This window comes from Triticum urartu, chromosome 6 (genome assembly GCF_003073215.2).
Source record: "Triticum urartu cultivar G1812 chromosome 6, Tu2.1, whole genome shotgun sequence".
NCBI lineage: Eukaryota > Viridiplantae > Streptophyta > Magnoliopsida > Poales > Poaceae > Triticum > Triticum urartu.
In genome coordinates this window covers 58,196,646-58,218,224 of record NC_053027.1, presented here as the reverse complement: position 1 = coordinate 58,218,224, position 21,579 = coordinate 58,196,646, and the positions used below count along the sequence as shown (strand labels likewise).

Genomic DNA, 21,579 nt, shown 5'->3' with positions numbered 1-21,579 from the left:
GGGGGGGGGGGGGGGTTAATGGGGGATTTAATTTTTCTTTCGAAACTTGAAATCTCTCAGCACAACACAGCGATACAAACTATGTAGATGCTGGACTACAAAAGAAAACTACAATTGAACGCAAACATAGCATAGCGGACATAATATATTTTCTATGACAAGTTACTGCCAGAGCTCAGATAGAAAATATGCACACTACTGTGAGATGTTCATCAGGGCAAGACTAAGGTGAATAACTAAGTAGCACCAGATGTAAATCAAAGAACATACATGCATACAACCATAAGTACATCAAATGCAAATATACAACACGACATGGTCACAATACATATAGATTTGTATGAAATGTAAGCCAATAGAATTGTACCGAAGAACAACACAATAGATACAACTGAGCGAAAGATAAGTTCAAGAAGTAATTTCGGAATGAGAAAGAAACCTGGTGGTGCTCGATGGCGACAGAGTATTTGGTAGATTTAGTTCACTATTCTGCAAAAGACTTACGTCTGGTTTGGGGGACGTGTGATTGAACACAGGAGCAAACATCTCTTCATCCTATTCTTCTCAACGTGAAGTTCCTTGAACTTTAGTTGATTTCTCTCGTGATAGATTCTTATCGACAATCTCCAAAACATCAACAAACTTTGCCTTCGAAGACGACAATTACTCTTGGTCACTCAGACAGACGCTTAACCGTCTAGAGAGTAACAGCTCTCAAGAGTAATAAGTACAAGAACTCTCAACTTAGATCTTTGCGATGCTCAACCATTGTTTAAGTTATCTGACTGTTGTTTTTTCTCTCAGAATGATTTACTCTAATCTTTCGGAGAGAGTTGCTCAATCAATCTTCTCACACGCCAATTTTACTCGACATGTTCAATGGCTTGCGGACCGGCCAATGGTCAATCGACACGTTCCCAACAATCAGATTTCAAACTCACACACCAATTTTACTCGAGGAACAAGCAAAGCTGACTCCTCACCTAAATCATTTCTTTTGCAGCCCAGAAGAACTTCGTCTCTGGCTGGCAATAAATAACTTTGCGCACGGAGATATTTCTTTTCACTCGCTTGGGATAAGTTTCGGTTAAGCATAAAACTAGACAAAAGTATCAAAATATTTGAACCCCTCTTAATAGTATGGTGATCCTATGACTCAAATTAAGAAAATTAAAGTAAGAAAAAACTATGTTTTCGCTTCGTCTTCATTCTTCTTCACTGCAGTCAAAATCTATCGGACTGCACTCCTTAGCAATTGCTTCACTTTAGCAGCATTTTTGGGGGTCTCCTCTGACACGCAATCTTCTCGGTAGCAAACTCCTCGAAGCTTAGCAATCTTCTCTCATGCACAGATAACACTCTCAGAAGTTTATAACAAACTTCTTCAAAGATTATATCAATCTTCTCCAAACTCCGGTGACTATATCTCTCTGTATGCACTAGCAAACACATTAACCACTCACTATTTCTGTCCAACAATCTTCAAAACCTTCAGGGGCACTCGATTACACCAACACGCATCTATGGACCGGCCGACACGGCCAAACTTTAGTGCCCGCTTGACCGACCCAAACGAATAAAAAACAAACACATTGTGTGTCTGTTTGAGTCACATGGTAGAGTTGCCCTTAGTGTGGTGATTGTTAAACAACTACGGCAGATCGGCGTTCTTTACATTCCGCATTCCTCAGCCTTAGAAATTTTGTCAACCAAAAACCCTTAGATTCGTTGCCATTCTTTAAAAAGAAATTATGGCCATCAAGTATTTGGAAGGTCATTTCCTTTGTGTTTTGGCAGAATCAAGTTGTTGTAAGCATGAGCTAAGAATGTGAGCATGTGGCAATTACACTGGATCGATTGGGACTCTCTGACCAAGCCAAAGATTGCGGGCGGGATGGGGTTAGTGTTGGGTAACGTAGCAGAAAACAAAAATTTTCCTACTCGTTTCACCAAGATCCATCTAGGAGTTCATCTAGCAACGAGTGATTAGATGCATCTACATACATTTGTAGATCGCGAGCGGAAGCGTTCGAAGAACGGGGTTGATGTAGTCGAACACGACGTGATTCAAATCACCAGAGATCCTAGCACCGAACGGACGGTACCTCCACGTTCAACACACGTACGGAACGGATGACGTCTCCTCCTTTCTTGATCCAGCAAGGGGGAAGGAGAGGTTGATGAAGATCCAGCAGCACGACGGCGTGGTGGTGGATGCAGGGCGTCACAGTAGCAGGGCTTCGCCGTGTACTACGAAGGAGAGATGTAACAAGGGAGAGGGAAGCACCAAAGGTTGAGATATGAAGTCCTCCCTCTCCTCAACTATATATATGGGAGGGCCAAGGGGGGGGGTGCGCCAGCCTAGGAGATCCAATCTCCTAGGGCCGGCGGCCAAGGGGAGGTTTCCCTCCCCCCCAAGGCACCTAGATGTGCCTTCCACCATTGGGACTCTTCCCTTTTGTGGAAACCTAGGCGCATGGGCTTTTGGGGCTGGTGCCCTTGGCCCATGCAGGCCAAGGCACACCCCCTACAACCCATGTGGCCCCCCGGGACAGGTGGCCCCACCCGGTGGGCCTCCGGGACCCTTCCGGTGGTCCCGGTACAAAAGCGATGACCCCGAAACTTGTCCCGATGGCCGAAACTGCACTTCCTATATATAATTATTTACCTCTGGACCATTCCGGAACTCCTCGTGACGTCCGGGATCTCATCCGGGACTCCGAACAACATTCTGGTTACTGCATATACATATCTTCACAACCCTAGCGTCACCGAACCTTAAGTGTGTAGACCCTACGGGTTCGGGAGACATGCAGACATGACCGGGACGACTCTCCGGTCAATAACCAACAGCGGGATCTGGATACCCATGTTGGCTCCCACATGCTCCACGATGATCTCATCGGATGAACCACGATGTCGAGGATTAAACAACCCCGTATACAATTCCCTTTGTCAATCGGGTATGTTACTTGCCCGAGACTCGATCGTCGGTATCCCAATACCTTGTTCAGTCTCGTTACCGGCAAGTCACTTTACTCGTACCGTAATGCATGATCCCGTGATCAACCACTTGGTCACCTTGAGCTCATAATGATGATGCATTACCGAGTGGGCCCAGTGATACCTCTCCGTTATATGGAGTGACAAATCCCAGTCTCGATCCGTGTCAACCCAACAGACACTTTCGGAAATACCTGTAGTGCACCTTTATAGTCACCCAGTTACGTTGTGACGTTTGATACACCCAAAGCACTCTTACGGTATCCGGGAGTTACACGATCTCATGGTCAAAGGAAAAGATACTTGACATTGGAAAAGCTCTAGCAAACGAACTACACGATCTTGTGCTATGCTTAGGATTAGGTCTTGTCCATCACATCATTCTCCTAATGATGTGATCCCGTTATCAATGACATCCAATGTCCATAGCCAGGAAACCATGACTATCTGTTGATCAACGAGCTAGTCAACTAGAGGCTTACTAGGGACATATTATGGTCTATGTATTCACACGTGTATTACGATTTCCGGATAATACAGTTATAGCATGAATAAAGACAATTATCATGAACAAAGAAATATAATAATAATACTTTTATTATTGCCTCTAGGGCATATTTCCAACAGTCTCCCACTTGCACTAGAGTCAATAATCTAGTTACATTGTGATGAATCGAACACCCATGGAATTCTGGTGTTGATCATGTTTTGCCCTAGGGAGAGGTTTAGTCAACGGATCTGCTACATTCAGGTCCGTATGTACTTTACAAATCTCTATGTCTCCATCTTGAACATTTTCACGAATGGAGTTGAAGCGACGCTTGATGTGCCTTGTCTTCTTGTGAAACCTGGGCTCCTTGGCAAGTGCAATAGCCCCAGTGTTGTCACAAAAGAGTTTGATTGGCCCCGACGCATTGGGTATGACTCCTAGGTCGGTGATGAACTCCTTCACCCATATTGCTTCATGTGCTGCCTCCGAGGCTGCCATGTACTCCGCTTCACATGTAGATCCCGCCACGACGCTCTGCTTGCAGCTGCACCAGCTCACTGCTCCACCATTCAACATATACACGTATCCGGTTTGTGACTTAGAGTCATCCAGATCTGTGTCGAAGCTAGCGTCGACGTAACCCTTTACGACGAGCTCTTCGTCACCTCCATAAACGAGAAACATTTCCTTAGTCCTTTTCAGGTACTTCAGGATATTCTTGACCGCTGTCCAGTGTTCCTTGCCGGGATTACTTTGGTACCTTCCTACCAAACTTACGGCAAGGTTTACATCAGGTCTGGTACACAGCATGGCATACATAATAGAACCTATGGCTGAGGCATAGGGGATGACACTCATCTCTTCTATATCTTCTGCCGTGGTCGGGCATTGAGCCGAGCTCAATTTCATACCTTGCAAAACAGGCAAGAACCCTTTCTTGGACTGATCCATTTTGAACTTCTTCAAAATCTTATCAAGGTACGTGCTTTGTGAAAGACCTATGAGGCGTCTCGATCTATCCCTATAGATCTTGATGCCTAATATATAAGCAGCTTCTCCAAGGTCCTTCATTGAAAAACTCTTATTCAAGTAGGCCTTGATGCTGTCCAAGAGTTCTATATCATTTCCCATCAAAAGTATGTCATCTACATATAGTATGAGGAATGCTACAGAGCTCCCACTCACTTTCTTGTAAACGCAGGCTTCTCCATAAGTCTGCGTAAACCCAAACGCTTTGATCATCTCATCAAAGCGAATGTTCCAACTCCGAGATGCTTGCACCAGCCCATAAATCGAGCGTTGGAGCTTGCACACCTTGTCAGCATTCTTAGGATCGACAAAACCTTCCGGCTGCATCATATACAATTCTTCCTTAAGGAAACCATTAAGGAATGCCGTTTTGACGTCCATTTGCCATATCTCATAATCATAGAATGCGGCAATTGCTAACATGATTCGGACGGACTTCAGCTTCGCTACGGTGAGAAAGTCTCATCGTAGTCAACCCCTTGAACTTGTCGATAACCCTTAGCGACAAGCCGAGCTTTATAGATGGTCACATTACCATCCGCGTCTGTCTTCTTCTTAAAGATCCATTTATTTTCTATGGCTCGCCGTTCAACGGGCAAGTCAGTCAAAGTCCATACTTCGTTTTCATACATGGATCCTATCTCGGATTTCATGGCTTCTAGCCATTTGTCGGAATCCGGTCCCGCCATCGCTTCTTCATAGTTCGAAGGTTCACCGTTGTCTAACAACATGATTTCCAAGACAGGGTTGCCGTACCACTCTGGTGCGGAACGTGTTCTTGTGGACCTTCGAATTTCAGTAGGAGCTTGATCAGAAGTATCTTGATCATCATGAATAACTTCCTCTCTAGTCGGTGCAGGCACCTCAGGAACATTTTCTTGAGTTGCGCCATTTACCGGTTCAAGAGGCAATACTTCATCAAGTTCTACTTTCCTCCCACTTACTTCTTTCGAGAGAAACTCTTTCTCTAGAAAGGATCCATTCCTGGCAATAAAGATCTTGCCTTCGGATCTGAGGTAGAAGGTATACCCAGCAGTTTCTTTAGGGTATCCTATGAAGACGCATTTTTCCGACTTGGGTTCGAGCTTTTCAGGTTGAAGTTTCTTGACATAAGCATCGCATCCCCAAACTTTTAGAAACGACAGCTTAGGTTTCTTCCCAAACCATAATTCATACGGTGTCGTCTCAACGGATTTCGACGGAGCCCTATTTAAAGTGAATGCGGCAGTCTCTAAAGCATAGCCCCAAAAAGATAGCGGTAAATCGGTAAGAGACATCATAGATCGTACCATATCTAATAGAGTGCGATTACGACGTTCGGACACACCATTACGCTGAGGTGTTCCAGGCGGCGTGAGTTGTGAAACTATTCCACATTTTCTTAAGTGTGTGCCAAATTCGTGACTCAAGTATTCTCCTCCACGATCTGATCGTAGAAACTTGATTTTCCTGTCACGTTGATTCTCAACCTCACTCTGAAATTCCTTGAACTTTTCAAAGGTTTCAGACTTGTGTTTCATTAAGTAGACATACCCATATCTACTCAAGTCATCAGTGAGGGTGAGAACATAACGATAGCCACCGCGAGCCTCAACACTCATTGGACCGCACACATCAGTATGTATGATTTCCAATAAGTTGGTTGCTCGCTCCATTGTTCCTGAGAACGGAGTCTTGGTCATTTTACCCATGAGGCATGGTTCGCACGTGTCAAATGATTCATAATCAAGAGACTCTAAAAGTCCATCTGCATGGAGCTTCTTCATGTGTTTGACACCTATGTGACCAAGGCGGCAGTGCCACAAGTATGTGGGACTATCATTATCAACCTTACATCTTTTGGTACTCACACTATGAATATGTGTAGTAATACGCTCGAGATTCATTAAGAATAAACCATTGACTATCGGAGCATGACCATAAAACATATCTCTCATATAAATAGAACAACCATTATTCTCGGATTTAAATGAGTAGCCATCTCGTATTAAACGAGATCCTGATACAATGTTCATGCTCAAACATGGCACTAAATAACAATTATTGAGGTTTATAACTAATCCCGTAGGTAAATGTAGAGGTAGCGTGCCGACGGCGATCACATCGACCTTGGAACCATTCCCGACGCGCATCGTCACCTCTCCTTCGCCAGTCTCCGTTTATTCCGCAGCTCCTGCTGTGAGTTACAAATATGAGCAACGGCACCGGTATCAAATACCCAGGAGTTACTACGAGTACTGGTAAGGTACACATCAATTACATGTATATCAAATATACCTTTGGTGTTGCCGGCCTTCTTGTCCGCTAAGTATTTGGGGCAGTTCCGCTTCCAGTGACCCTTCCCTTTGCAATAAAAGCACTCTGTCTCAGGCTTGGGTCCATTCTTTGACTTCTTCCCGACAGCTTGCTTGCCGGGCGCAGCAACTTCCTTGCCGTCCTTCTTGAAGTTCTTTTTACCCTTGCCCTTCTTGAACTTAGTGGTTTTATTCATCATCAACACTTGATGTTCCTTCTTGACTTCTACCTCTGCTGATTTCAGCATAGCAAATACTTCAGGAATGGTCTTTACCATCCCCTGCATATTGAAGTTCATCACAAAGCTCTTGTAGCTTGGTGGAAGCGACTGGAGGATTCTGTCAATGACCGCGTCATCCGGGAGATTAACTCCCAGCTGAGTCAAGCGGTTATGTAACCCAGACATAGTGAGTATGTGCTCACTGACAGAACTATTTTCCTCCATCTTACAGCTGAAGAACTTATCGGAGACTTCATATCTCTCGATCCGGGCATGAGCTTGAAAAACCATTTTCAGCTCTTCGAACATCTCATATGCTCCATGTCTCTCAAAACGCTTTTGGAGCCCCGGCTCTAAGCTGTAAAGCATGCCGCACTGAACGAGGGAGTAGTCATCAGTACGTGTCTGCCAAGCGTTCATAGCGTCTTGGTTCTGTGGGACGGGTGGATCACCTAGCGGTGCTTGTAGGACATAATCTTTCTTGGCAGCTATGAGGATGATCCTCAGGTTCCGGACCCAGTCCGTATAGTTGCTGCCATCGTCTTTCAGCTTGGTTTTCTCTAGGAACGCGTTGAAATTGAATACAACGTTGGCCATTTGATCTACAAGACATATTGTAAAGATTTTAGACTAAGTTCATGATAATTAAGTTCATCTAATCAAATTATTAATGAACTCCCACTCAGATTAGACATCCCTCTAGTCATCTAAGTGTTACACGATCCGAGTCGACTAGGCCGTGTCCGATTAACACGTGAGACGGACTAGTCATCGCCGGTGAACATCTTCATGTTGATCGTATCTTCCATACGACTCGTGTTCGACCTTTCGGTCTCTGTGTTCCGAGGCCATGTTGTACATGCTAGGCTCGTCAAGTTAACCCTAAGTGTTTTTGCATGTGTAAAACTTGTCTTACACCCGTTGTATGTGAACGTAAGGATCTATCACACCCGATTAACACGTGGTGCTTCGAAACGACGAACTGTAGCAACGGTGCACAGTTAGGGGAGAACACTTCTTGAAATTGTTGTAAGGGATCATCTTATTTACTACCGTCGTTCTAAGTAAACAAGATGCAAAACATGATAAACATCACATGCAATCAAATAATAATAGTGACATGATATGGCCAATATCACATAGCTCCTTTGATCTCCATCTTGGGGCTCCATGATCATCCTGTCACCGTCATACTCATCGACATGTAAGTTGTGATTCCTTGTACAATAGCATGAACATCTCATACATCACATATAGATCATTCATCATTCATCACAACTTTGGCCATATCATATCACAAAGCACTTGCTGCAAAAACAAGTTAGACGTCCTCTAATTGTTGTTGCAGGTTTTACGTGGCTGAAGTAGGGTTCTAACAAGAACGTTTTCTTACCTACGTGAAAGCCACAACGTGATTTGTCAACTTCTATTTACCCTTCATAAGGACCCTGTTCATCGAATCTGCTCCAACTAAAGTAGGAGAGACAGACACCCGCCAGCCACCTTATGCAACTTGTGCATGTTAGTCGGTGGAACCGGTCTCACGTAAGCATACGTGTAAGGTTGGTCCGGGCCGCTTCATCCCACAATACCGTTGAAGCAAGATAAGACTAGTAGCGGCAAGAAAGTTGACAACATCTACGCCCACAACAAATTGTGTTCTACTCGCGCAAGAGAACTACGCATAGACCTAGCTCATGATGCCACTGTTGGGGAACGTGCAGAAAACAAAAATTTTCCTACTCGTTTCACCAAGATCCATCTAGGAGTTCATCTAGCAACGAGTGATTAGATGCATCTACATACCTTTGTAGATCGCGAGCGGAAGCGTTCAAAGAACGGGGTTGATGTAGTCGAACACGACGTGATTCCAAATCACCGATGACGCATAGCGCCGAACGGACGGTACCTCCGCGTTCAACACACGTACGGACGGATGACGTCTCCTCCTTTCTTGATCCAGCAAGGGGGAAGGAGAGGTTGATGAAGATCCAGCAGCACGACGGCGTGGTGGTGGATGCAGGGCGTCACAGTAGCAGGGCTTCGCCGTGTACTACGAGGGAGAGATGTAACAGGGGAGAGGGAAGCACCAAAGGCTGAGGTATGAAGTCCTCCCTCTCCTCAACTATATATAGGAGGGCCAAGGGGGGGTGGTGCGCCAGCCTAGGAGATCCAATCTCCTAGGGCGGCGCCAGGGGGGTTTCCCTCCCCCAAGGCACCTAGTGCCTTCCACCTGGGACTCTTGCTGGGAAACCTAGGCGATGGGCCTTAGGGGCTGGTTCCCTTCCTGTAGGCCAAGGCCCCCCTACCCCATGTGGCCCCCCGGGACAGGTGCCCACCCGGTGGGCCCCGGGACCCTTCCGGTGGTCCCGGTACAATACCGATAACCCCGAAACTTGTCCCGATGGCCGAAACAGCACTTCCTATATATAATTCTTTACCTCCGGACCATTCCGGAACTCCTCGTGACGTCCGGGATCTCATCCGGGACTCCGAACAACATTCGGGTTACTGCATACACATATCTTCACAACCCTAGCGTCACCGAACCTTAAGTGTGTAGACCCTACGGGTTCGGGAGACATGCAGACATGACCGGGACGACTCTCCGGTCAATAACCAACAGCGGGATCTGGATACCCATGTTGGCTCCCACATGCTCCACGATGATCTCATCGGATGAACCACGATGTCGAGGATTAAACAACCCCGTATACAATTCCCTTTGTCAATCGGTATGTTACTTGCCCGAGACTCGATCGTCGGTATCCCAATACCTTGTTCAGTCTCGTTACCGGCAAGTCACTTTACTCGTACCGTAATGCATGATCCCGTGATCAACCACTTGGTCACCTTGAGCTCATAATGATGATGCATTACCGAGTGGGCCCAGTGATACCTCTCCGTTATATGGAGTGACAAATCCCAGTCTCGATCCGTGTCAACCCAACAGACACTTTCGGAAATACCTGTAGTGCACCTTTATAGTCACCCAGTTACGTTGTGACGTTTGATACACCCAAAGCACTCTTACGGTATCCGGGAGTTACACGATCTCATGGTCAAAGGAAAAGATACTTGACATTGGAAAAGCTCTAGCAAACGAACTACACGATCTTGTGCTATGCTTAGGATTAGGTCTTGTCCATCACATCATTCTCCTAATGATGTGATCCCGTTATCAATGACATCCAATGTCCATAGCCAGGAAACCATGACTATCTGTTGATCAACGAGCTAGTCAACTAGAGGCTTACTAGGGACATATTATGGTCTATGTATTCACACGTGTATTACGATTTCCGGATAATACAGTTATAGCATGAATAAAGACAATTATCATGAACAAAGAAATATAATAATAATACTTTTATTATTGCCTCTAGGGCATATTTCCAACAGTTAGAAAGTTGGAACTGTTTAATCTAGCTCTTCTTGGGAAGCAGGGGTGGATGCTAATAACGAACCCAAGTCTCTTTGCGTGCGAGTTTTAAAAGGAAAATACTTCCCCACAAGTGAGTTTATGGACGCTACAATTCCTAAACATGCGTCAGCCACCTGGAGGGCAATAGTTGCAGGGAGACAGGCCTTGAAGACCGGCTTGGTAAAAAGAATTGGAGATGGCTCGTCCGTGTCCACTTGGCATGATAGCTGGATCCCAGGTCTCCTCTCGCTACGTCCATCAGCTCAAATCAGAAATGCTAACATTCCTCATGTGGCAGACCTGATTGACGTTGAAACGGGTTTATGGAAGAGTGAGTTGGTGAAAAAAAAACTTTACAACCCCAGAAGCTGGTGCTATTTTAAACATCCCTTTGGGTGTTGGAGGAGGGGCTGATTCATGGGCATGGGTTGCCGAAAAGTCTGGAAACTACATTGTAAAATCCGCGTACCGCGCTCTGGTGACCCATAACGAGCATTCAGCTCTAGGGGAAGGGACGGTGACAGAATCTTCAGAGACTCAGAAACAGTGTTGGTCTAGACTTTGGAAGCTCAAGGTTGTGCCAAAAGTTCGTGTGTTTTGGTGGCTAGTGCTACGAAAAATTCTAACTGTTGAGAGCACTTTGAAGCACAGACACATTGCTCAATTGGCACGCTGCAAAGTCTGCCTTTGATGCAGATGAAGACTTGTATCATGCATTGATAAAGTGCACACATGCAAAGATGTTCTGGAGAGAGGCGAGGGAGTGGCTCAACATTAAGCTTCCAGAGCTCCATACAGCAACTTGGTCTCAGGACATTTTGTGTGACTCCAGATTTGAGAAAGATTGCATCAAGATTAATGTTGATGTAGGTATATCAATGGAAGCCAGGTCGCAGGAGTAGGAGGAGTTGCTCGATCATCCACGACTTACCTCGATGCCTGGTGCAAGCCGGTCCATGGCGTCACTGACTCGCTTGTTGCAGAGGCTCTTGCCCTCCGTGAAGGTGTAGTCTTCGCAAAGCTTCGTGGCTTTGAGCAAGTACAAATGGAGACTGACAGTCAAGATCTGGTCGATCTCTGGAACTCGCGCCGTTCTTCGCGCTCTTTGATAGCGCCAGTGCTTCTAGATATTGAAGGGTTAGCAGATAGTTTTTCCTCTTTTAGTATTCATCATGTAAAGAGGCATCCTAATGTACCCGCCCACCTGTGTGCGAAAAATGCTTGCACACTGGAGATGACAGATTGTTGGATGTACTCTTCCCCTGGGTTTCTGGTGACTCGCCTGATGGCGGACACTGTTGGAGCCCGTTTTATTGAATAAAACCCTCCAGTTCCTTGCAAAGAAAAAGCATGTGGCGATTGTAGATTGGTGATCATGAACATGCATAGCATGGTTTTCTAGTGAGCTCACGATCTAGGATGATTTGGCCCCACAGAGCAGTGACAGTAGGACGATTTGGCCCCACAGCAGTGAGAGAGAACTGGACCGTTGACCTAACAGTGTACCCCACCGATCAGCCAGCCAGCCAGCGGGGGCACGTTTAAACCCTTTCCGCCGCCGCCCTCGCCGCGGCCGCGACCCTCCCATGTCCACCTCCCCCTCCGCCGCCACCCCCCTCCTCGCGCTCCTCCGCCGCAACGCCGCCAACCCCGCCGCCGCGCTTCGCCTCTTCCTCGACCTCTCCTCCCCGGCATCCCCTCCGCCGCCGCACTCCACCTCGTTCCTCTCCCGCCTCCTCGCCGCCGATCCCTCCGGCCACCCGCTCCTCCCGCGCCTCCTCGCCCACATCCTCTCCCTCCCGGACCCCGCCCCGCACCTCCTCGCGCTCCTCTCCGCCGCATCCGCCTCCCCGCGGGTCCCGCTCGACTTCTCCCTCTCCGCCTTCCGCTCCCTCCGCGCGCTCCCTGGCCCCGCGCTCCGCCCGCCGCCCACCCCCGTCTACAACCGCCTCCTCCTCGCCGCGCTCGCCGAGTCCCGCCTCGACCTCGTCGAGTCGCTCTACAAGGATCTCCTCCTCTCCGGCGCCGCACCCGACGTCTTCACCCGCAACACCCTGCTGCAGGCGCTCTGTGCCGCCGGCCGCATGGACCTCGCACGCAGGGTGTTCGACGCGATGCCCGCCAGGAACGACTTCAGCTTCGGGATCCTGGCGCGAGGGTACTGCCGCGCGGGCAGGAGCGCCGACGCGCTTCGGGTGCTCGACGAAATGCCGAGGATGAACCTGGTGGTCTGCAACACGGTGGTGGCGGGGTTCTGCCGGGAGGGCCAGGTGGACCAGGCTGAGAGGCTGGTGGAACGGATGCGGGCGCAGGGGCTCTCGCCCAATGTGGTCACGTTCAATGGCAGGATCTCTGCGCTCTGCAAGGCTGGCCGGGTGCTGGAGGCATACAGGATATTCAATGATATGCAGGAGGCCCTGGAGCCAGGTCTGCCGAGGCCTGACCAGGTGACGTTCGACGTGATGCTCAGCGGGTTCTGTGATGCCGGGATGGTGGATGAGGCAAGGGTGTTGGTGGACATTATGAGATGTGGTGGGTTCCTGAGGAAGGTCGAGAGTTACAACCGCTGGTTGTCAGGATTGGTGAGGAATGGTAAGATCGGAGAGGCGCAAGAGTTGCTGAGCGAGATGGCTCATGAGGGTGTCCAGCCTAATAGCTATACATACAACATCATTGTCGATGGATTGTGTAAGGAGGGCAAGTCGTTTGATGTAAGGAGAGTGGAGGATTTTGTGAGGAGTGGTGTGATGACACCAGATGTTGTGACTTATACTAGTTTGCTCCGTGCTTATTGCTCGAAGGGAAACACTGTCGCTGCCAACAGGATCCTTGATGAGATGGCACAGAAGGGGTGTGCCCCAAATTTGTTCACTTACAATGTTTTGCTGGAGAGTTTGTGGAAAGCTGGTAGGACTACAGAGGTAGAAAGGTTGTTGGAGAGGATGGGTGAGAAAGGATATAGCTTGGATACAACAAGCTGCAATATCATTATTGATGGACTATGCAGAAGCAGTAAATTAGATATGGCTATGGACATTGTCGATGAAATGTGGAATGAAGGAAGTTTGGCTCTTGGCAGATTGGGTAGTTCGTTTTCAAGTTTAGCGAGTGATTCTTTCCTCAGCAAAAAATGTCTACCTGACCGAATCACTTACACAACTTTGATGAATGCATTGTGCAAAGAAGGAAGGTTCGACGAAGCAAAGAAACGATTACTTGAGATGATAGCAAAAGATATTTCTCCTGATTCAGTTATATATGATACCTTTATTCACGGTTATTGCAACCATGGCAAGACATCTTCAGCCATTAAGGTTCTGAGAGACATGGAAAAGAAAGGTTTCAATCCAAGCACAAGGTCATACAACTTGTTGATTTGGGGATTTCAAGAAAAACACATGTCGGATGAAATCCTTGAATTGATGAGTGAAATGAAGGAGAAGGGGATCTCTTCTAACGTCATGACCTACAATAGCTTGATAAAATCCTTTTGTGAACAAGGAATGATGAACGAAGCAATGCCTTTGTTAGATGAAATGTTACAGAATGAAATAGTTCCTAATGTGACTTCTTTTGGCTTGTTGATCAAGGCTTTTTGTAAGATTGCAGATTTCTCTGCAGCTCAGAGGGTATTTGATGTTGCTTTGAGTACATGTGGTCAGAAGGAAGTGCTCTATTGCTTAATGTGCGCCGAACTCTCCACTTATGCTAGGTGGATAGAAGCCAAGAACATTCTTGAAATAGCACTTGAAATGAGAATCTCTATCCAAAGTTTCCCATATAAGAAGATCATCGTGGGGCTCTGCAGTGTTCATGAGGCAGACCAAGCACATAGTCTTCTCAAGTTGTTTATAGCTAAAGGATATTCATTTGATCCAGCCACATTCATGCCTGTCATAGATGCACTAAGTGAAACGGGAAAGAAGCAGGATGCTGATGTACTGTCGGAAAAGATGATGGAAATGGCAGATGGTAATGTTGGTCATGCTGCTGTTTCTGGTGTGGTTACCACTGGAAGCCGGAAGCATGAGCATGACAAGTATGCTGAAAGTGATTGGCATTCCCTTCTGCACAGGTATTATCACGATCAAGTTTCTCGTTATGTGTTTACTTCAATCATCTGTTTATTTGATGCAATGATTCTGTAGCGCTTAGACTATGAAATATTGTTTAAATTTAGTAAAATAACCAAGGCATATTGTTTAAACAGAGTTTATTTGGATGCAAGGTTTCATCTTACAAGAAACACAAACTAACTCTAACAAGATAGTAAAGTTCACTTTCTCTGTTGAGCTGCAATGACTCTGACTTCATTTTTTAAATGCAGAGATGACAGTGCTCGCACGATTATGAAAATTACCAATAGAGTGAGAACAGGATGGGGCCAAAGAGGCAATATATACGAGCATAAAAGGCAGCAGGATGATGACATTTATGTACTTGAGAACAGTGGCTGAGTAAGTCTCTCATCACCCTAAAGCCCTAAATAATGACATGTATGGAAAGCCTGAGAAGTTGCTTGTGACTACAAACTCACATGTTTAGGTTGTATTGATTTCTCACCAGTCAACTCTGTTTGACTGTTCTACCATAGCGTACGCGCTTTCTGACCACCGGTGTAACTGAAAACCTTATAATATAGAAGAAAATAAATAGCCGCGGTGTATATAGGGAAACCCATTTGCATCACACACGCCTTGCCTGCCATCACTTTTGCCTTAGCTAGGTCTGTCTCTGTGCGCCACCGCAGCCTCTCTCGCTTGCCTCTCCGTGGTGCTCAGCTGTCGGACGGCTGCAACGGAGGATTGCTGTTGCTGGGTGTGCCGCCGCTGGTGAGTATCGATGTCTCTTTCTCTTTGTATTACCCCTCGCGCAGGTCACTGTTGGGAAAGGAACTTTGTGTAATACTCCGAATTTGGATGAATGGATATGGATTTTAGGCTGTAATGTGTATTGATCCAAGTTTTGGGAAAATTAGATATATGCCATTACAACTTTAAATGCCATCATATAGATTTTCAGACTGAGATGCCAATGTCTTCTTCCTTCTCTTCTCCTTCCTCCCTCCCTCACTCCTTTCCCAACAGTGACCTGCAACCGTGCTGGCCAGCGACGTCCTCCACTCCCGCCCCCCTCGGCAAGCGTGTCCAGCCTGCCGCTGGTGCCGTCCTCATGGTGTCCATCTTCCTCTGCCCCCTGCACCTACCATCTTGCCTCCATGGATGGGTTCCCTCCTAAGCTTCTATTCCTCAGGCTGTCTGCAACTCTTCGCAGCATCCTCTGCCCTCCCATGACTGCCATGGAATCCATCGGGAAGCTCCATTTTGAAGACCGCCTCAAATTCCTGCTGCCTTATCTAGAGGAGATGGGGTCCATGGCTGTTTTACTGAATCCAGCAGCAAGCTCCATCTCAATATTCCCCTCGGCCTCTCGTTGCCGGCTCACTGTCGGATTTAGAGGAGATGGGAGCCACAGAGCAACCAGATGCGGATGAGATGTGGATCGCAGAATGAGTTTGGATGGCCTTGGATGGTAATTCTAATCTCTGGGAAGAAATTGTGATGGGGATCCCATGCTCAGGCTGTGGCATTGAGGTCGAATCCATGTGGCAAAGAAAGGCAAGGAAGAGAGGTGAGAGAGGGAGGAAGAGACTGTGCTGCCATGATTGAGGAAAATGAGGTCAGTGGAGGGAGGAGAAGAGCAAGGAAGAAGGCATGGGCATTTTGGTCTGAAATTTTGCATAATGGCATCTTCAGGAGTATTGCAATGTTGTGGTGTCATTTTTTCAAAGAGCAAAATAGTGATGGCATTTCTCTGAATCGCCAAAGTTGCAATGTCATATATCTAAGTTTCCCAAATTACCCGCTTTATGCCCGAGTGCTACTGATCAGGAACCAATGTTCCACACTGTTCTGAGATGTGAACTAGTATGCCTGCAGTACTATATAAAGAACAGTTTGATTCGTACAGCCTACATAAAATTGTTCTGAACAATGTTTTTGCTTGCTGCTGTATAGAGAGAAGATTCACTGGTGATTTGGAGTAGTTGCTGTCACGAATGTTGTGCACAGCGACATGCCCTGATGCTGTTCCAGATTGCATACTGGTGAGTACCACTCACCCAATTTGACTACAAATTTTGTTTTAATGCATTTTTTCTTTCTCAAACTTAGATATTTTTACTAGTACATGAGATGCTAGATAAACGTCTTAGATGCTAGTATATAAATTCACAGCTACATCGTGACAAAATTTCAGTTCCCAACCTCTGCTTGTGGAAACAAAGAAAGAGACATTTGTGCTTGCCTTTTTAGCACCAGCATATTTTTACTTTTTTTAGTGTATAAATCAGACCCTTTTCGCACCAGTACAATATTCTTCTTAATACAGACATTTCAAGGTTACATATTTTTAGCGCACAATCTTTTTCATATAGAATAAAATAGGTGGCCCTGTTCACTTTCTCATTCTTCGGCAACTAGTAGAATGCATCACTGTTCTCTAGTACGTCAGCAAATTTGCAGCCGTGCAGTGAACCAACCAATGGAAACGAGAGCTGGTTTGCTTTGACATCTGAGACCCCACGGGGAAGCTTAGCTAGACATCCATCCAACTATAATAAACTAGTAGTATCTCCTCTTGGTCCTTGCGTGATAGATTGGTTTATGCCCCCCACCGCTTCTCTGTGACCACAAACAACTTCCTTTCCGCCAACCGCCATTGCAAGTTGCTATAATTGGCTGTACTTACACGTGCTTCTGGTCTGGTCATCATCTACCTTAACAAGGCAAAAGGGGACGAGGAGGAGGATTGGGGTGAGGAGACGGAGGAGGGGCTCACGGGGCAAGGAGGGGGAGGGGCTGATCCGTCTGGCATGGGCATCGCCGGCCTCCCTTCCGACATCCTGGTGGAGGTGACTGCCAGAATCGCGGGGGAGTCGACGACGCCCCTGGACGACATCGTCAGCCTCAGGCGATCGTAAGTGACCAATTAATTATTCCTTTCCTTTCTGATGTTTGGCTGTGATTGTGAAATGATGCAAGGTGCTATATCATGCGCATGTATCTCTTCAGATGCAAGGTGTTCCGCGACGCGACGGCGGCGAGGGAGGTGGGCCGGTGCATGGCGGTGGACAGAGAGTGGCGTCTGCACTGGTGGGACAAGGAGAGGTTCCTCTCGGTGCTCGGGGAGTGCGCGGCCACCGGCAACCCCGAAGCGTCCTACATCCTCGGCCTGGTAACATCTGAAGCACAGATACTATCTTACAGAATTGCATCATGTTCAGTTGTTCACGCGCTAACCAACCCAACTGCTACGATTCTGACATTTTCTTCCTTTGGCAGGAGGAAATCTGCAACCATAGGGGAAAGGAGAGCGGGCTCCGGCACCTCCACCACGCCATGAAGCACGGCCATGCCGTTGCGGCCTACACCATCGGCATGATTATGCTGCGCGACGCTTACAATATCGAAGGCATCGAGGAGGCAATGGGATATCTGGAGGGATGCTCTGCAGCAAGAACAAAGAGCAAGATCAAGATTGCTTCCGTACGCAGAGAGGCTGCTTCGGTCATGAGAAGGCTGACGATGCGCCGCTGGAGGACGGCCGAGCCTGCCGCTCCCTGCGCCGACCCGCGGTGCGGGGAGATGGAGACGGCGGAGGCCTGGGACGAGGACGACGAACAGAGGAGGTTCTGCAGCCGGCTGTGCAGATGGAAACATGAATACCGCAAATTTGTGCAGTGGATTTAACGATTTGATTCATTAGTAGGCTGTCGGCCACTCTGCCGGCAGTAAAAGTTGTGAGACACAATTTCAGATTTATCACTTTATGCTTCTCCAATTCTAGATCTGCGATCCCAATTTTTCTCGTTCCTATCGAAGCTGGCTTAGCACTTTGCCATCCCCGGTGGTTAGGTAGTGATATTTTCTTGCGGGTCACTGGCTTGCGTGTATCTTTTTGGGGCTGCGATATGCTTGTATTTTGTGACATCGGTGCTTTTATTTCGGCCATTTTTGTGAATACTGACAAATCCCTGCCCCAACTCATTGTAGTGTCTCGAAGAGTACTTTTAGATCAGTTTTTCATATTCTTCAGCGGTTTGTGTCAATGAAAATGGGGTGGAGGTTATGAACCTCTCCCACGAGAGTATCATGGAGGGGCTGTTTTGTCACACCTGCATCGCCAGGAGGTGATGCGGTGGACGCTTGATGGTGGGTCCCCTGCGGCCAGTTGGCATGGGCCCACCAGTCAGGCCAGGCGGACAAGTGGAGCACGGCTATATAGCCAGCTGTAGGCCAGTAGACAGGGCATATGACGTGTAATCTCTAAACTGAACCTCTTCCCACCTAATCTGTACTTCCTCCCTTGGCGAGAACCTTCTTCCCCAAGTCTCGATCTCATCCCCTTTCCCCTCCCGATCCAATCCTGCGAGAATGAGTTCGTGACAGTTGGTAATCAGAGCTCAGGTTTTGCCCCAGAAATTTCGTTGCCCTCATATCCTCTCGATCCCGCCGTAACATCCACCGCTGCGGGTGCGGTCTTGCTCCGGCGAGATCCGCTCGAAATCCCCAGCGGGGTTGGCCTGATTTGGAGCGAGGGCGACGGCGCCGCCCAGCAAACCTTCCGCCCAGACCCGTCACATCATCACCGCCATGTCGGAATCCACGGGAGAGCTCAAAACCATGCTGCAGGCGCTCTTGAAGCGCTTCGATGAGACCACGCTCGCGAGCGACAAGCAGCGCGAGGCCCAGATCGCGTTCAACACTCAAGTCTCCGCGGATCTGGCGCACATCCGCAAGCAGCTGGACCTCACCCAAGCCGACGTCGATGAAGTTCGGCAGCAGCAGCGCGAACTACCACCTTCGCCGCCCGCAGCCGAGCGCCACCGCCTGAACACCGCCGACCACCATGACGGCGACACCCAAGCCTCTGCAGTGACTTCGCTGGAGCACGACCGCGGCGCTCGTCCTCAAGGCCCAGCCGTCCGCCTCGCCAACAACGGACCACCGCTGCTACCCACGCGACACGCCCTGTCCTACACGGGCGTGGGCAGACGAACGCGTTCGTGGCGGGCCGCGACGCGCACATCGGGCAGCGCGAGGAGTACACGGTCAAGCCACCGAAGCACGACTTCCCGCACTTTGACGGCGACGCGCCCAGCCTCTGGATCGACAGCTGCATAACCTACTTCGACCTCTATCGCGTTCCTCCACACAGCTGGGTGACAACGGCGTCGCTCTACATCGACGGCCACGCCGCACACTGGTACCAAGCGTATCGACAGACTCATCGCTCGCCGTCGTGGCAGGAGTTCACTGCGGCAATCATCACTGAATTCGCGCCTGGCGAATTCAAGATGGAGATGCATAAGTTGCTGCAACTACGCCAAACCGGCACCGTCGCCGAGTACCGGACGGCGTTCGAGACCCACATGTACCATATGCTCGCCTTGATGCGTCGCTCAACCCCAAGCTGTTCATCACCCAATTTCTGCTGGGCTTGCGCGACGAGTTATGGGCTGCAGTTCGCCTTCAGGAGCCATCAAGCATCACGCGTGCGGCGGTGTTGGCCCGGATCATTGAAGAAGAAGCCAGCACGCAACGTGCTCGACCATGGATCATTCCGGCTGTGCGACCACCTCCTCCACCACCGCCGCCACTGCCGCTTCCTCCTCGAGCCATGGGGGCGCCACGGCCAGGTGGCGCTGCCGCCCCCAACGACGACCTGGCGCGCGAGCGACAGCTGCGGGAGCACCGCCGCGCCAACGGACTCTGTTTCAAATGCGGTGATCGCTACTCCCGCGACCATCGATGCAAGCAGGCCACACAACTCCTCACGATTCAGGTGGGCGACTACGGAGAAGTACTGAGCGATGACGCGGTGCACGCCATGGACCTGCTCGATGCACCGGCTGATCAAGACCCTGAACCAGAGTGCTGCGTGCTCTCCACCCACGCGGTCGCCGGCACCGAGTCGCCGCGCACCATTCGTCTGCGCGCGCTCGTCGGCAATCAAGTCATGCTGCTGCTGGTGGACTCAGGGAGCACACACAGCTTCATCTCCCAGGTGTTCGCCGAGCGCGTGCATGCCCAAAACGTTCCCGTACCCGCTATGGAGGTCTGTATGGCCAACGGCGAACGCATGACCTGCAACAGCATGGTGCAAGGGCTGAACTGGTGGATTCAGGGTCACCCCTTCACCACCGATATGCGTCAACTGGAGTTGGGCGCCTACGACGGCGTGCTCGGCATGGATTGGTTGGAGCAGTTCAGTCCCATGAGCTGCCACTGGCTCGATAAGACGCTGACATTCGAGTACCACGGCGCAATGATCACCCTGCAAGGTGTTTGACCGAAGCAGCCCGAGCAGAGGAGATTGAGCCCGAGCAGCTGCGGAAATGGCACGCCGGCAATGACATTTGGTACATGGCCGTGCTGGATTTGCCCCGCGCACCAGAGCCACCTTCAACCAAAATTCCACCAAGTGTTGAGAGCGTTCTGACGGACTTCGCCGAACCAAAGGGCCTACCTCCTCACCGCCGCTACGATCATGCAATCACCTTGGTGGACGACGCGCGCCCCGCCAACTCGCGCCCGTACCGCTACTCGCCCCTCCAAAAAGACGAGATCGAGCGCCAAGTCCGCGAGATGCTCGAGTCAGGCGTCATCGAGCACAGTATGAGCCCGTTCGCCGCGCCTGTGCTGCTCGTCAAGAAGAAGGACGGCACCTGGCGCTTTTGCGTCGACTACCGCCGGCTCAACGACGCCACGGTCAAGAACAAATTTCCACTGCCCATCGTCGACGAGTTGCTCGACGAACTGGCGGGAGCGGCCTTCTTCTCCAAGCTGAACCTCCGCGCTGGTTACCACCAGATACGCATGCGCGCAGGCGACGAAGAGAAGACGGCGTTCAAGACACACCATGGCCATTTCCACTTCAAGGTCATGCCGTTCGGGCTGACGAACGCACCGGCCACGTTCCAATGCCTCATGAATGCAATCTTCGCCAAGTACGTGCGTAAATTCGTGATCATATTTTTGGATGACATCTTGATCTTCAGTGAAACTCTGGAGGAGCACCTGGAGCATCTTCGCCTCGTCCTCGCTCTGCTCCGCG

At 49.0% G+C, this 21,579-nt stretch overlaps 2 protein-coding genes across 3 annotated transcripts; both read left to right on the top strand.

Annotated features, from left to right (window-relative positions):
• Positions 1-12,032: 12,032 nt before the first annotated feature.
• On the top strand, positions 12,033-17,301 carry LOC125513434 (pentatricopeptide repeat-containing protein At2g17140-like). 2 transcript variants are annotated; one of them, XR_007285939.1, is made up of 4 exons: positions 12,033-14,536; positions 14,789-14,918; positions 16,479-16,567; positions 17,249-17,301. XR_007285939.1 is itself a non-coding variant. In XM_048678552.1 (3 exons), the coding sequence occupies exons 1-2, from the start codon at positions 12,048-12,050 to the stop codon at positions 14,916-14,918; spliced, it is 2,619 nt and encodes an 872-aa protein (XP_048534509.1). In that variant the 5' UTR covers positions 12,033-12,047; the 3' UTR covers positions 16,479-16,568. The 2 variants fall into 2 exon arrangements, 1 of the variants encoding a protein (XP_048534509.1); XM_048678552.1 differs by lacking the exon at positions 17,249-17,301 and having other exon boundaries at positions 16,479-16,568.
• On the top strand, positions 16,665-18,485 carry LOC125513436. Its single transcript, XM_048678553.1, has 3 exons — positions 16,665-17,439; positions 17,535-17,697; positions 17,805-18,485. The coding sequence occupies exons 1-3, from the start codon at positions 17,336-17,338 to the stop codon at positions 18,210-18,212; spliced, it is 675 nt and encodes a 224-aa protein (XP_048534510.1). The 5' UTR covers positions 16,665-17,335; the 3' UTR covers positions 18,213-18,485.
• The last annotated feature ends 3,094 nt before the right edge of the window (positions 18,486-21,579 follow it).